At 44.8% G+C, this 16,065-nt stretch overlaps 1 protein-coding gene across 1 annotated transcript in view; it reads left to right on the forward strand.

The window, feature by feature from the left end:
• Positions 1 to 15,681, forward strand: part of LOC149370298 (uncharacterized) — a 50,376-nt gene extending 34,695 nt beyond the window's left edge. Inside the window, exons 5-6 of the mRNA XM_089583012.1 lie at positions 4,861 to 4,908; positions 15,565 to 15,681. Coding sequence (XP_089439138.1) covers positions 4,861 to 4,908; positions 15,565 to 15,648 — 132 coding nt within the window. The 3' untranslated portion in view covers positions 15,649 to 15,681. The remainder of the gene's footprint in view (positions 1 to 4,860; positions 4,909 to 15,564) is intronic.
• The last annotated feature ends 384 nt before the right edge of the window (positions 15,682 to 16,065 follow it).

Here is a 16,065-nt window from a genome sequence, read left to right on the forward strand (position 1 = left end):
TACTAACGACCTGCTGGAAATCTCTAATTGCAACCAGCTGCCCAGCTGCGATAGATAAAAATTTATCAGAAATTAGCTAACCAGCTTAGCACTTAAGACATATCACCGGCTTTCCGGTGCCCTTCAACACTAGCAATACTTTGCCGAAGAAGCTGCATTTTTACCCCAAAAACCTATTTTTCAGAAATACTTTACGGAAGAAGCTATATTTTTCCTCCAAAAAGCTATTTTTCAGAAATACTTGGTCTTCTCTGAAACACCTTGTATAGTATGTATACTCTGATGGTTTTAACTAACCAGCGCCGCAGTGCTTTATTTACTTGTACGTTAGACGCTAAGCCAATACTTTATGAAATGTTTCTTTATCTTATTGAATATCTGAAAGTTTGATAATACCAGTTTAACGACTCTCAATTCGATAAAGAAAAATTTGTGCTATATTATGCTGCTCCTTAGGGTTATGATGTAGCCATTAACACGAAAGCGTTAATGGTTATTTCCTATTTTTTTCGAATAGAACATCTTTCTTGTTGCACGCACTCACTAGAAAACATCAATAGACACACTAAATCACGCGATACACCACAGGGCAGAATATATTTTTTAACCGCGTCTAACGAATAATCCTCATTGACCTAGTAGTAGCCTGCCCCACTCACAACCCAACAGTAATTGGTTCGATTCCCAACTAATTACCCCAATCTTGATTTCAGCGTGCACTGTGCGATGTCAGGGCACATTAAAGAACCCCAGGTGGTCAAAATTTTCGGAGCCCTTCACTACGGCGTCCCTCTTAGCTTGAGTTGCTTTGGGACTTTAAACCTCTATAAACCAAACCAAACCAAAAAATTTACATTACATCCTTATATGTTGTAATCCCATCTCAGTCGTCCTAAAACCTCGTAGTAAAAACTTAACTCAAGTTTAACTAATGCTTATTCCGCAGCTCAACGTGTGACTTCACTATGTCCTCTACCAACCCTGAATTAGAATGACAACACGCACGAATTTTTCTCCGAACACCCGCTCTAACGCAGGCCAGTCATAAACGGGGTTCGACTGACTCCTCCAGTTCGGCGTTCCCACTAATCAGCGGCCTAGCGTTTCCACGCCTCAGTGCCGCATCTTTATAAGACGGCCTCCTCGGGGATGCGCACGCAGTTTGACGCAACTTGCCATAGCGCGTTATCTTGTTAAATCTGCCAATATCTACAAATTAGGTCAAAGCCGTATCTTCACGGCGTTAAAAAAGGCAACTTACTGCTCTTGCTGATGCCTGCGGTGTGAACTTCGTAAGAAAAGGAGAGTAGAACAGCAGTGGCGGGATATTGCAGGCACACACAATCGCTCAATTGCAATAAAGAGTTCATATCTAATCTCCGGCGGTGATAGAAAAAAACACTCTAATTCCTATATCTGGTAACGAGGTTAACTGTGCAATCTGTTGCGCAGACCATCTCGTTCAACCATTCGTCGGCAGAAGGGCCCACCTTAAGTACATTATAGTAAGCTGAACTTCGAAGCCGATGATAAGACTAAGTAGTCATATCTATACGCCATAAATATATCCTTACTCATTGCGAGGATCCCAAGCGTTCGTTCAACACCCCTCCCAGCTCTGAAGAAGACGCACAAACAGCTCCACCCCGGAGATCGTTGGTCTGAGAGCACTGAACTGTTTTTGTGCACAGTTCATCCACCTCGTGACCGCTGCCTGCATCCTCACCCGCAGCCCGAAACACTGTCAGCAGTGAAAAATTTGATCACGCACAGAACTTCTCAGGACTGCTTTTTTAGTGCCTGCGGCGACTCCTGAAAGAAAGCAAAAAGAAACGCAGATGGTTCCCCAAAAATAAAATCTTATACTTTGAAGGTAAGGTTTTCAAGTGCCTCAAGAAAGAGAAGTTTGCCGTCTGTTTACGGTTGTGTACGCACAAATTTCAGCACAAGGTGCAGTGATGCGAAGTGTTGACGGGGGACGGAGTGTTCTGTAACTCTGGATGTGGCCTGGAATGCCTGTTCCCTGTATGCCAGTACTCTACCCTGCGCACCACAGGCCAGTCCAGTGTTGGCTGAAAGCCTTCTGTTGATAATGTCAGAGTTGCAGGGCGCAGAAACCTGTCTTGAGGTATGGGGAGGAGGTTATGAAAGTGGGGCGGGGAATGCTGTCGGAGCTTAAGCATGCGCCATGCTTGGTTGCTCGGCCTTTCTGACAAAGCTCGCCTGCCGTGACAGGGACTGCAAGGAAAAGAAGTAGGAAGATAGCGCGGCCAATAGCAACGACACTAGCAAAATTTCGCCAAACGTTTCAATACAGCTTGTTGTGTGAAAACAGTAGAGCCCTCCACGTAAACACTATAGAACCATGGAGTACAGAAAAACTCAGAAAGACTCGTCCGCAGACAACATTAAAGCCTAGCCGTAAAAGCAAAAAGGAGAGAGTCGGTCTCCCAGTTTACCACGCCACGCAATGGCGTGTCGGGATACCTATGACCGCTCCCCGGCGCGTATGGAACCTGACTGCAGATAAACCTCCTTGCTGTAGACACAAATGCCGTGGTCCGCGCAGAAGCGCGCGCTAAAACATACCGACCATCAAAACATTAGCGAACCACTCGGAGAGCGAAGAACTGAGGGAGGGAACGTCTTCATGAGCACTTGCCTTGCGAAGGCTGGCCGCGTGACGTCACGCTCTCTCATGAATAATTTTTCTTACCTCGCTGATTGAGGCAGCCAATACAGCTCCCTGTGTTTATGATAATCTCTAAGGCCTTTTAAAACGTCCACTTTTAGCGCCCATAGACATATATAATGTCTGTCACTTCACACCTTTTTTCTAATTTCAACATTCTCAATTCTTATCTTCGTTATTTATTTTCGATATAGCGCTTGCAGCGCAATTCTATTGCAGGTGCGCGCTCCCGTGACTTTTATGTTGCTCCCCCTTCTCCGGAAACCTTTATCCAGAGCGAATAGCAGCACAAACCCAAACTGAATCGCACCGCACGTGCACTGTCTCAAGCCTGTGTACACGCGCCCTGCCACATAATGTTGGTTTATTCATTCGGAAAGTAGCCACTCCTGGGAGTCGGTTAACTGAAACCTCCTCTGATGTGAATTAACTATGGCCCAAAAAGATGGTGCACAAAAGCAACCTCCACAGTGACGCGACTGAGACAAACAACTTTTCCACAACCTAGCGCAAAGTGTCCAGGATATCCTGTGCCAGCCTCATTAAAGCAAGCTGGCCCGCCTGCTAGACCTATCCTTTTCCGGTAGGTTGAGGAATGGCGGTATAGCTAATTTCGGGGCTGAATGGCAGCTGTTGAATGAAAAGAAAAAGTAATGTTCCAAATTAGCATCCGGCTTGAGTCTGTACGGTAATAAAGAAAATGGACGGTGGTGGTCTACAAATGAAGGAGCAAGGCTGAGGAGTTTATGTACGCCGATGCGGCGAAGAACTCGCTGGACGTGTGCCGTGAGAGATTTGTCAGGAACAGGACGGGAAAGGGGGAGTATTTGTCTAATATTGTCATAGTGAAGACAGTGTGTGATTCTAGTAGATAGCTGCGTTCGACGGTGGCGTGAAAAGCCAATGGATACCAGGGGTTCTCGCTTTTAGCGCCAGAGAGAGGCGAATCCGTGATCCCCGCGGAGTGAAGTACCTCAATCGCGCACGTTCCTTTAGCGCTTACTGACAGCTATTGCACAAACTGCAAATATAGGCACTTTAATAGGCAGGAGTAAATGTGCGTTTCAGCTTTGTTCAGCCCATTTCATCTTATAGCCAAGCGCTCTCTGCGAAACATACGTAAAAATCACCTGCGAGCCCTGAGATCCAATGTGTTTTCCACGAACATCGAGGAACGGGATTCTAACAAATATTCTGCGTCTAAAAGCTACGACGCTTCCGAGAGATCATTACTTTAAGCGGCAGATTAAAATACGCTGATGTTTTTACTAATAGGCATACTAGCACCAATACAGTAAAAAAAAACAAAAAAAGATGAGCTGGTCGTTCAACTAGGCTTGGAAGCGAAAATCTTTGCAGCACAGGAAATCCGTAAACACTTATATTCCCTTATGGTTTCACTGCTGTGGGGGGCATTTCGCTTCTTTATTACGAATACCGAACAGGAAGAGAATGGAGATTGCCTGAGAGGGAACTCTTGAGTAAGAATAGAAAACTTGTACGTTAATAAGTTCAGCCCAGAATATTGTAGCGGCCTATTCGATCCCCAGTTGTTTCAATCTCATAGGGTTTCTACTAGGAGCTCCTGTAGTGGCCTAATAGATTTTGAAGATGACGTCCGTACTTTTAAATACTTGCGTACACGTACTAGGTACCAAATGATCTTCAAGCTGCATTCGTGATGTGAGTTCTTCTGAAGCCTTTGCATCACAGCCGAGCTGTGTAGGGCACGTTGGCCCCTCTCACTACGGTCGGAATCCGCTCAATTGCGCAAATTCACCGCCGGACAGGATCCGAACAGCTGTCGCAGATTCAACTTTGTGTAAGTGGGGACCTGTTCACCTGATTTGTCGTACGGACAAAACTGAGCGAAGGCAGTAAATTTGAAACGTGGCCGTACGACAGTTTTAGTTGCTTAATATACTATAACTGTAGGCTTTTTTATGTTGCACATGTAAACTTGAGCCATTGGTCGATAAAACGGGCGAAATTATTCCGCTCTTATATTTCATTCCATCCACTGCGGCTGCGCACGCAGCTTCGCAAACTCTGCGTTCCATCCCCGAACTGTGTTCACTCCTTTGCTCTTTGCATACTGCCTATGGAGACGCCCGATTCGATAGTCGGCTTCTAAGTTCGTTACAACTGCTGATCCATCTCCTTAACAGAATGAAGACTTAGCTTCGTCCTGGGATAAGGTCGTTGACTTGGCTATGGTGAGTATATGTTTCTCACTGGTTTCGAAAGTGAATGAGCTTTCGGTAATGTTCACGAGCGTATACACCTGTACCTCTAGCCTTCTGCATATGTCGTTCGCGTTTTCCTGTACGTAAACTGCAAGCTGGTTAGTTATGTTTTCTTGCTCATTTATATGAATACTGGCCACCGCAGGAAATAAGGCTTTAAAGCTTCTTCTGTTCACCGCAATTCGATGTCTGTTAAAGCACATATTTCTCAAATTTGCAACACAGCTCCGCGAATAAGTGAAAGGTCCGCGAATTGTCCGTGACAGTTGCTTTGTCTGCAAGCGACGCGGGCGCAACGGTTCTGCCTTTGGAATGCGTTTTGTTGTTTGTAAACACAAACTTCCATCTCTTTCGGAGAGTGCACAGCTTGTAACAAAACTTTGTTTGTTAAACAATATTCCACATATGAAGTACAAATGTATAAAATAAGAAAAAGGGAATAGATATTGTGTAAAAATTGATGAAGAATAAAATATTAATGAATACTTGATAAAAAAAAGATAACAGGTCCAGCGATGTTGTACATGTAGAGCGAAGCCTCACGTTGTTAGCGATTCCGGTGTGGCTGAATTTTCCACCTGATCAAAAAAAATTATAACATTGATACAGAAGTGTGGCCGTGGGAGGTACCTCTCTAGCTCTCATCTTAGAGAATGTATGTCTTTCGCGAGAACTGAATAATTAAGCCAGAGGTGTGGCCTCATCTCGGCGACCGGAACTAACAGCACGCTCTCGCATCACAACAGGATTTGGTCACACCCTGCTCTAGTACTTGGCTTAGCCTCTTCTGCAAATTAAACTCTTCTCTCATTCCCCTGCGGCTGCCGAGCAACTAACCAGGGCGGCGATTACACCTGTGATGTAGCGCATGATGCTAAGAATCCCTGACTCTGGACAGGCAGTAAATGGAAACTGAGCATGGTGATGATTAAGACCACTGCCTAATGCAGTGAACGCAGCCTAGCATCGTCAGCATCATCATCAGCATTACTAAGCCCAATGAAGAGCTAAGGCCTCTCGCATGTCTGTACAATCAACCCTGTCCTTTGCGACCTACAGCCACCGTATCCCAGCAAACTTCTTAATCTCAACCATCCACCTAACTTTCTGCCGCCCCCTACTACGCTTGCCTTCCCTAGGAATCCACTCCATTACCCTTAATGACCAGCAGTTATCTTGCCAATATGCCTTGCCCAACCCCATTTCTTCCTCTTTATTTTCGCTAGCATGTCATTAACCGGCTTTTGTTTCTTTACCCACTCTTCCTACTTGCGCTCCCTTAACGTTACACCCATGATTTTTGTTTACATAGCTCACTGCGTTTCTTTAACTTAAGGTGAACCCTTTTCGTTGGCCTCCACGTTTCTGCCCCACAGCTGAGTACCGGTTAGATACAGCTGTTGTATAGTATACTTTTCTCTTGAGGGATATTGGTAAACTGTCATTCATGATCTGAGAGAACTTCCCATATGCGCTCAACCCCATTCTGATCCTTCTAGTTATTTCCTTCTGACTGTCTGGATCAGCGGGAACTACCTTCCCTAAGTAGACATTTTTTTTACTACTTCCAGCACCTCAATACTAATTGCGAACTGTTGTTCCCTTGCAAGACTGTTGGACATTACTTTTGGTCCCTACATGTGAATTTCAAGACGTACCCTTCTGCTGTGCCTGTCTAACTCCCCATCAAGCTTTGCAGCTCATCGCCTGAATGACTTAGTCAGGAAGAGTCATCAGCAAATCGCAGATTACTTAGGTATTCTTCATTAAGTCTTATCCTCACCTGTTTCCAATCCAGGCTTCGCAACATGTCCCGTAAAAAAGTGGTGAATAGAATTGGCGACATCGTGCGTCCCTGCTTGATATCCTTCCTTACTGGTACTTTATTGCTGACTTTGTGAAGGAATATGGTAACTGTGCAGTCCTTATAGATATATTCTACTATTTTCACACGATTCTTTTACACCTTGACTGCGCAATACCTGCATGACTAGAGGTTTCCACTGGCGCAAATTCTTTCTCCTAATCAGTGAACGCTATATATAGGGGTTCGTTACATTCTGTGCATTTCTATTTAACCTGATTGCTATCGTGAATATGGTCTCTTCTACGGAAGCATGCCTGATCATTCGCTTGATTGAAGTCTAAGGTGGTTGTGACCCTGTTAGTGATTACCTTAGTAAATACCTTTTAGGCAGCTGACAGTAACCTTTACAATCTGTAATTTTTCAAGCTTTTTTCGTCTCCTTTCTTATGAATTTAGATAGTGTTAGCGTTTTTCCGAGCTTGTGGTACGCTCGAGGCCTCAAGACATTGCATGTACACAGTGGCTAATTTTTCTAGCACAATCTCCCCCCCCCCCCCCATCCTCTAAGAGATCTGCTGTTAGTTATCTACACCGGCCGCTTACCCCCGCTGCATTGCTCCTAAGACTTTCTTTACTTGCGGTCCTATGAATTAAAGGGCACAGATTAGGATGTTGCAGGACTCAGTGAAGTCAGAATGAGAGAGGAAGCATATAAAACGTTAATGAACGGGCTCGTGCAGCGTTATCGTGGTGCAGCATGTCGCCGAGAGCGAGATCTGAGATTCCTAGCCATAAGGATTTAGCTGGCAACATAGGAGAATTCTACGGCACTAAAAATAAATTCGCAGTTATCAGATATAAGCTGAATGAGGGGTACAAGTTGAAGGTTGTGGAAGCCACAACAAGTACATCCAATCATAAAGGCGTGGTAGTGGTAACGCTCTTTGAAGATCTTGAATCATAGGAATTTAAAAGCGTAGTCAATTGCACTAATCGGCGAATTCTGTGCTAAGGTAGGCAAAGAATAGGAAGTGGACTTGAAGAGCCCCAATGGCGACACTAAAATAAAAATCTACTTAATACTGTGCTCCCACACTTGCGTAGTCCAGCATGTAGACGTCCCAGGCCTAAGTAGTTGACAGAAGTAACTAGGGATCAACAAGCCGACCAGCGTGTTAGCCATATGAGGAAATGTACAGGAATTCAGAAGTCCCCTGCAGAACAAATATTCAACTTTAACCGACGACGACGGCGTTAATTTCTCAGGAATTAACGATAATCTCACAGCTATCATTATGAAGCGCACAGTAGAAGTAGGTGGTAGGAGGGTTAGACGGGATACAAGCAGCTCCTTCTGGAGGCGAAAGACGTGCATAAGAAATGCGAAGGCAAAATTCTATAATACCTCGAAATTAAAACAGAGAAAATTGTCAAAGGTAATCAGTCATACTGATAGTTAGGTAGCCGACATAACCAAGAATATTACGAACCGAATTGAGTATCCTCTGCAGAACCAAGGAGGCCTAAATGGGGTCGATAGGAAACAAGGAACAGGTTGGTTTATGGTTTATGGCGTTTAACGTCCCAAAGCGACTAAGGCTATGAGAGACGCCGTAGTGAAGGGCTCCGGAAATTTCAACCACCTGAGGTTCTTTAACGTGCACTGACATCGCACAGTACACGGGCCTCTAGCATTTCTCCTCCGAAGAAATTCAACCGCCGCGGCCGGGATCGAACCCGCGTCTTTCGGGTCAGCAGCCCGAAAGACGCGGGTTGGAGGGAAACAAGGAATAGACAAAAATTTAATATACACATTGAAATAAGAATGGGAATGTCAATACTAATAATAACATGAGAATTAGACTAGCTGCGAATTCTGCATAAATTTATACAACAGCAGAAATAATCATAGCGATAGTCAAGCAGGCACTGACCTGGATGAATGTACATCCCGCCGGCAGCTTAAGAGAAAGGAAAAACAACCTCTTAATTACTGCAAAGAGGGAAAGTGGCTGATGAGCATCAAGCAAATGCAGATCTGTCGTAGGACGGCGGGGAGATACAGCTAGAGAAATTGCCACTCTGTATAAGCAATGCTTAGCAAACTCGAGCATTCCCGAATTTTTGAGGAATGGTACAATCCCCTTAATCCATAAAATGCGGGACTCCAAGGACTTGGGAAACCACAGGCTGATCAGGTTACTGGCCGTTGCCTAAAAGCTGTTTACTAAAATAATTGATAGCAGAATTAGACGACCTTTAGACTTTAGCCAAAAGAGCAGGCCCACTTTTGAAATCTCTACTATACGAGCGACCATTCTTAAACCATCCTTCAGGTCGCAGAGAAATGTGAAGAGTATACCAATGATACAACTAGCCTTCATGTGTATGGGAAAGTGTCTTACTCAGTCGAAAGCTGGAAAGTCATGCAAGCACTGCGGAATTAGGATCCAAAAGAGACATTTATATATACGCAGCGAAAATGCTTACAGCGGCTGCACATATTCTTTTGTAAGGCAATACTATAAAATCCCAAAAAGGGAGGATTTCAGGCAGGTCGGCACAATTTGTGCAGTATTACTCAGCGCGTGCTTACATGACGTGTATAGAGAAGTGAATTGGTGAAAGTTCGGGATAAAAATTTGTTGACAATAATTTTATTATTGTCCAATTCCCTGATGAAATCATCTTGCAAGTATTTCTTTGGGTGAACTGCAACATATTATCAAGAATCTACACAGGCAAACCAGACAGGCGGGACGAAAATGTTATGAATAAAGTAATATTCATTAGTCTAGGAGGGGCACCAACGTTTACGCTAGGCAGTAGGACACTGTTACCGAAAACATCTACGTGGTGCAGATGGTAACCTCTGACCCAGACCAAGAGAATGAAAAAAAATGAGGACACTTAAGCTGTGCCAACACGGGTTATTAGCTTCATTATTATCACAGACATGTACACTGTCCTTTGTTCAGAATGACACAATTTTTTCCCAAAAAAGTAACTACACTTTGCAGCTTCCGCACTAAGAAATCAAACGAAGACTTTATACTGCTCTCGTGCCATCTGTTGAAACAGCTTTGTAGATCACACCGCGGGGGCTTCCCGGCCACAATATCTCGTAAAGCAAAGAAGATTTTAGCTCACGCCGAATACGCCGCGTTTTGTGCGAAACGGGACCTTTACGCTATCGACTAACAACTACGGGAGTCAGAATAGGGTGAGGTGCATTTTGCAGGCACTGTCAGGTTATGACTAGCACATTTGCAGTATTACTCCAGGAAGGAATATAAGAGTTCTATCGTGCCGCTACTCATATGAGGGGTAGAAAATTGGTAACTAATAGAACGCTCGACAGCACTGCAATGTATGAAAAAGCGGAGATCAGAGTGATGCAGGGAACAAACACTAGTTAATGATTTCCTAGTTGAAACAAAGATCCAAACAGATAAGAAACGACGGGAATTGTAGCAAGGAGTGGTACAATGTAAACCGGGTGGTCGCGAATGGTAATGCTGCGAGAATAAGATGGCACAACATTGGGTTAATTGCAAGGATATTGTCTTTCAGTAGCCGTAATCAGGTTGATGATTATCATACCCCAAGTGAGATATCAGCTGCGTTTAGAGCTAACAATCTAGTAACCATCGAATGAACAATCGAGTTGAGTGAACAAGCGAGAAACAATCCATAAAGAAGTAGGTTTGCACCGCATGCTTCCACCGAAATTTTAAGCGCACATTTGCCCTTTTTCACTGCATCTTTGGCGATATCTGTAGCTTCAAAATATTGTGCGATTGTGTCAAAAAACAGCTGGGAGGGCTTCAGAATTCGCAAAACTACCACATAAACAACGCAGTTATTCTAGTCCCGCCGTTTTCTCGTCATCATTATGATATACACACACTGACTTGATGAACCAGAAACGCACTTTTGCCACAAAGGAATGAATGTTTGAGGTCACTTTGCACACAGATTATGTGTTTAGTTTAAACCGTTCAAAAGGTGCAACCAAACTTCTAACCACCTGCTCACCTAGCGAAACCAAAAGGTATAAGTTTTACAGAAAAATAATTATAAATTTTCTCGGTATCAATAAGTACTTTTTGCTCGTTGTTCACTTTGTCAATAAAAATTTCTTATTATCATCTATCTCTATTCTTGCTTGTATTTAATGTATAAAAGGCGCACAAACGCGACTGTAGACGTTTTGAAGGTTATGAATGCTACCAACACTGAAGTTTGGTTTGTATGGTGGCATGTGTAATTTCAACAATGGTAATAAACGCACGGTAGACGTCCTCAAGCGCAATGGAATCAAATCTGGTCTTTACTCATTTAAAGCCTGTCTGACATGGCACCTGTAGCGCATTGAAATATCATCTTATCATCATCATCGTCGCCTTTTCTCATCTTAATATTGAACATTTAGAAAAAAACTCTCAGCATCAATCTACCAACGCTGCAAAAAACTCGTCAAGAAAAAGCTAGCTACCGCAAGAGCTCAAACTACGACAGGCGCCACTAAGAATTAGCTCACATTAAAATGTGGTGGATTTCAGCCCTTTGTGATATGGCTTTATGACATCCGTATTTGCTCCCAATGTTTTTTGGCGTTTGTTCAAAACTCACTTTTTTCTGTTTTGTCTTACAATTGCGAATTTAGCCCCCGCGGCGGTCGCTCTTCGATGCATGCGAAATACGAGATGCCCGTGCACTGTCCGATGTCAATGCACGTTAAAGAGCCCCACGTGCTAAAAGTTATTCGGGGACTTCCGCTACAGCATCCTTCGTAGCCTAAGTCTCTTTGGGACGTTAAGCCACATAAACCGAACGAAATTGTCCTCTTAGCTGAACTACAGTTTTTATTGAAACTTCGTGACTAATTTCTTAAATATGTAGCTTTGCAATGAACCAAGGTAATTACAATCGCACAGTAGTTTTTCGTATTGCTATTTTCGTCGCAAATAATGCGTATACGTACAGGTTCCGTGGTGCATAAGTGGCTACGGCGTTCGGCTGCCGACCGCATGGTCACGGGTTTGATCCCGGCCACTGCGCATGTATTTCAATGAGGCAAAATACAAAAAACGCCCTTGCGCTGTGTGGTGTCAGCGCAATTTTACTAAAAAACCCCAGGTGGTCTAAATTTAGCTAGAGCTCTCTACTAAGTCGCCCTTCATAGTCTCTGTCACTTCGGGCCGTTCAAACCTCACACTCCACAAAAGATGCCTTTATGTACGCAATTGTTTTTTTTGTCACTGCACTATTATACTCATAGTCTCGTTAATATTCATAGTCTCGTTAATATTCAGTGCACCGCAGAGATCAAGTGCTTCGGTAAATAACTGGAAAAGCCGTTTGTCTTACGGTGAATAAACTCAAAATTACGGCAGCTAGTGTCAAATGCACACTTAATACATTTTTGAAAATAAAAGTATAAATATTTTTTGTACCTGGTTTAACACATTGATCAGAATAACCAATACGGTAATAAGGACAGCAATAAATTGCTAAATTACTGTTTGTGTCTGCAATTAAATGGGTTTCTCACAAACTGGCTTCACACCTTTACTGACCACCGTGAATAAATGGTCCGCGTAGTTCGGGACCGGATCTACATCATTTCGAGTAAAAGTGTTTTCCCACATGGCCTTGCTAGAAGTTTTTTCTAAATTAAGCCACTTGGTAGGACGAAATTGCATGCTTAAAACCTTACTGGGATCATTTCGGGAGACATCCTTTGTTTTGACACTCAGCATGAAGACGGTGGCTATTCCGTAACGTGAACGCTTGCGCAATGTTTCAACAGTCATATTAAGAGCTGAAAAAACTAATGTCTCCATGGGAGGATGCCATTCCTCAGAAAGTGGAGGCAGTGATTTTCTCTACAAGTGCCAGTGTGTGCTCCCCTTGAATTGAGACAACAGTCAAACAAGTGCATTGGAGCCCATTAAAGCCAAGCAACATTTCCTGACGGCAAACATATGGCTCTCACCACATTGCTATGCACAAATAACATTACGTAAAAATCCAGAACATCGCAGCTGCTGCAATTTGAAGAAGCAGGCATAAGATGCATGAATGGAAGTGAGCACTTTAGGAGCGAAGAGCAATATTTGTCCTGTGTTAGCAACCGAGAAATATGTTAAGAGAGCTTTTGAAACAAATTCCGAAGACAGTCCTTCTGCACGCTTCTTAGAGAAAAGAAGCCGCGCGTATCGGCCCGGGCGCCATCTGAATGCCTAGGCCGAACGTGAACTAAAGATACACATAGCACTAGTCGGCGGAGAAAACGTACATTCCTCGGCTTCTAACACTGCATTTTGTATCCTGGGTGACAACGGCGCCAGAGCCACCATAGTCCTCTATAAAGTCAGCCATAAAATTCTAAATTAGGAAGGGTGTCAGGCAGGGAGACACTGTCTTGCCAATGCTATACACCGCCTCCTTACAGAGGTATTCTAAGGCCTGGATTGGGAACAGTCGGGGATTAGAGATTATAGAGAATGCCTTAGTAATCTGCGATTCGCTGACATTGCGTGGATAAGTATATGAATGCGGGTTAATGACATCCTAGTCGAAATCAAGAGGAAGAAATGGGCTTGGGCAGGGCATGTAATGTGAGGGGAAGAGAGGCGATGGTCCTCAAGCATAACTGACTGGATTCTAAGAGAAGGCAAGCGCAGCAGTGGGCGATAGCAAGTTAGGGGGTCGAATGAGATTGTGGGTTTACGGTGGCCGCAGCTAGGGAAGGACAGGTTTAATTGTAGAGATATAGGAGAGGCATTTGCGCTGCAGTAGGCCTAGTCCCGCTGATGGCGTTGATGATGATGACGCACTGCTGGCGTACGTTTCGCATTCAACACGTTAAGCTTGAATGAACAAATGTCATCGATATAACACCCTTTACCACTGGAGGATTTAGTCGTTTTGAGGGCGTCAACGCGCGTGAGGAGCGATCCTGATATTCAAGCTTCTTCTCACCATTATATTGGCCGCAGACTGCTTGCATGATTGCTTGCTTTATTGCTTGAGTGGTTTATACTGGCTGGATTACCTGGGTTCCATCCCCTTGAGGTTCAAACTCGGAAGATACTTCCCGGGACCGAATTCGCTCAAGATGTAACGCTGCGGCCCAGCGGAGATACCTAACGTGACATTGCGATAGACTGCATCTGCTGTCATTATGCCGGGAAAAGCCGCTGTTGGTCCGAATGATTATCTTTCTGCGACCGTACTCGTGTTACCGTATTGTATGGCCCCTTCGGGAGAGTAAGGACTGAAGATAAAGCTGGGGCTGGTTGGTTAACTGCTTTGAACATAAGCGCTGAGAAGAACTGCAGGCCACCGACAAAGCTGGGAGCGGGAAGCAGCGCTGTCGCTTATTTCCTGACTTCTGTGAAAATCGGGCAAGGAGCCGAGTGCCCTTCTTAAATGCTATTAGCGCCTCGGAGGGTTACATTGCACCCTGTGCTGGCGCCTCTGTGTACCGAGTGAAGAACACATTGACTTGGATTTGCATGATGCCTACTTCATTTTCCTCTAAACCTGGCGGCCTGGAACACAGGCTTGGTCAAGTCACTTGACAGTGGATAATACAGCACTGTCCTTAAAGGGAGTACACTGTGTGCTTTTAAAGTTGATGCAAATCGTAGGTTGTTAATTATGTACGATTTGGCGGATCACCAATATGAGCTCGAGCGGTTTGTTAAAAATTTGCACAGGAGAGTTGCCCTAATTATTTTCTTAATGAAAGCGGTATGCTGTGACGTATAGTTTATAGATGCGCTGTTGGAAGAACTGCTTGTGGTGTGTTTCTGGGTTGTGGTTTGCATAGAAGAATTTCAGAGCCGATACTGAGCTGCAGTTGAGACGGATGCTTTTAGAAAGAATATTTTTTGATGAATGATTGATGTGTTGTTTTGTACCGTTCAGTGACTAGCAACGAGGGCAGCTGATTGATCTGCTTAGGACTCCGAACGTCGTGGTTGTGACAGCACTGACGTGCTCTAGACGGGTCGAGTCGTTACCGTCTGTCACATACAGCCTTAAATAACACATTGCGGGCTAGTTGGTGATCACAAGGCAGAACAGCGCGAGCTACACAGAGACAAGAAAGTGTACGAGACACACACAGCGCTGTGTGTGTCTCGTCCACTTTCTTGTCCCTGTGTATCTCGCGCTATTCTGCCTTGTCCTGCATCTTTCTTCATTCCTGCTCCGCCGCCTCCCATCGGCTGATATGATAACCGTGTCCCATTCCCCATTGGAATTCTTCAGACGGTGTGCAGACCTTGCGTGGCCTTGGCTATTGAAACCTAAGAAAACGATGCGCTTGCGTCTAAACCTCCGTAGCTTTCGCATTTGCTTCAGAGATGATGGCGAAAAAGAAGGTAGAGGCCATCTTACCTGACAGAGATCAATCGCCAGGTTGTTCACTTGGTTACGAGAAAGCACAGCGCAGCGATAACGTTGCGGGGAGAAAGGCGGAGATAGAGAGCGCGTGCATGCATAGAGAGTCTTTGCTCTTTTTATTTAAGGGTACATGTGTAATGTATTGTCCTCGAAAGTAAGAAAAATATCTTACAGAGCTGGTGCTGTCTAATATTGCTACTTGCCACAGCAGCTTGCAGCGCTAGTGGTTGTTTTGCAAAGCCAGGCAGCCGCCAGAAAGCAAAATATTTCTCTACATTTCGAAGTTTAATACTCGCTCTAACTTGTATAGCCAAGGCCGAAAAGCCGGAAGCGCGGCATGTATGATGACTCCTGACTCATACCAGTCCTCTTCGTATTTGCCGCTCTTGTCTCTACAGAAATGTGCCGCCGATGACCTGCCCAAGGACGTCCGTTACCTGATTAAAACCGTCGATTACGCCAAGAACTTGATGACTGGCTGAAAGAAATGTCATAGTATGTGCTTTTTTGCGGGTGTCGCCGACAATAAACGCATCCACTCAGCCTGCTTCTGTCTGTCTCACGTGTCTGATCAGCGCGTCGGACCGGCGCACTATTATTGCGAAAGCAATACTGCTCGCAGCTTGAGCCGTTCAGCGTCGACCCGGCGGTGTAACCACGTTTGACCTTTAGCATGACCTCCGCTGTGACGTGAAGCCAGACGGAGAGAGACAGAGCCCCAACTCGTCTCGTCTCGGTCGTCCCAGCGTAACCACGGTGCGTCGAGCAGCAGCTGCGCGCCGCTGCCGCGAGGAGGCGCTCGCTATGATTACGTCACGCCAGACAGAGATATATCGGGCTCCGACCCGGCTGGTATCTGTCCTCGCTTCGGCGAGCGCGGCTTCGGCCGCTTATCTGTT

Source organism: Amblyomma mixtum, chromosome 1 (assembly GCF_055824585.1).
Source record: "Amblyomma mixtum isolate Tamu chromosome 1, ASM5582458v1, whole genome shotgun sequence".
NCBI classification, from domain to species: domain Eukaryota; kingdom Metazoa; phylum Arthropoda; class Arachnida; order Ixodida; family Ixodidae; genus Amblyomma; species Amblyomma mixtum.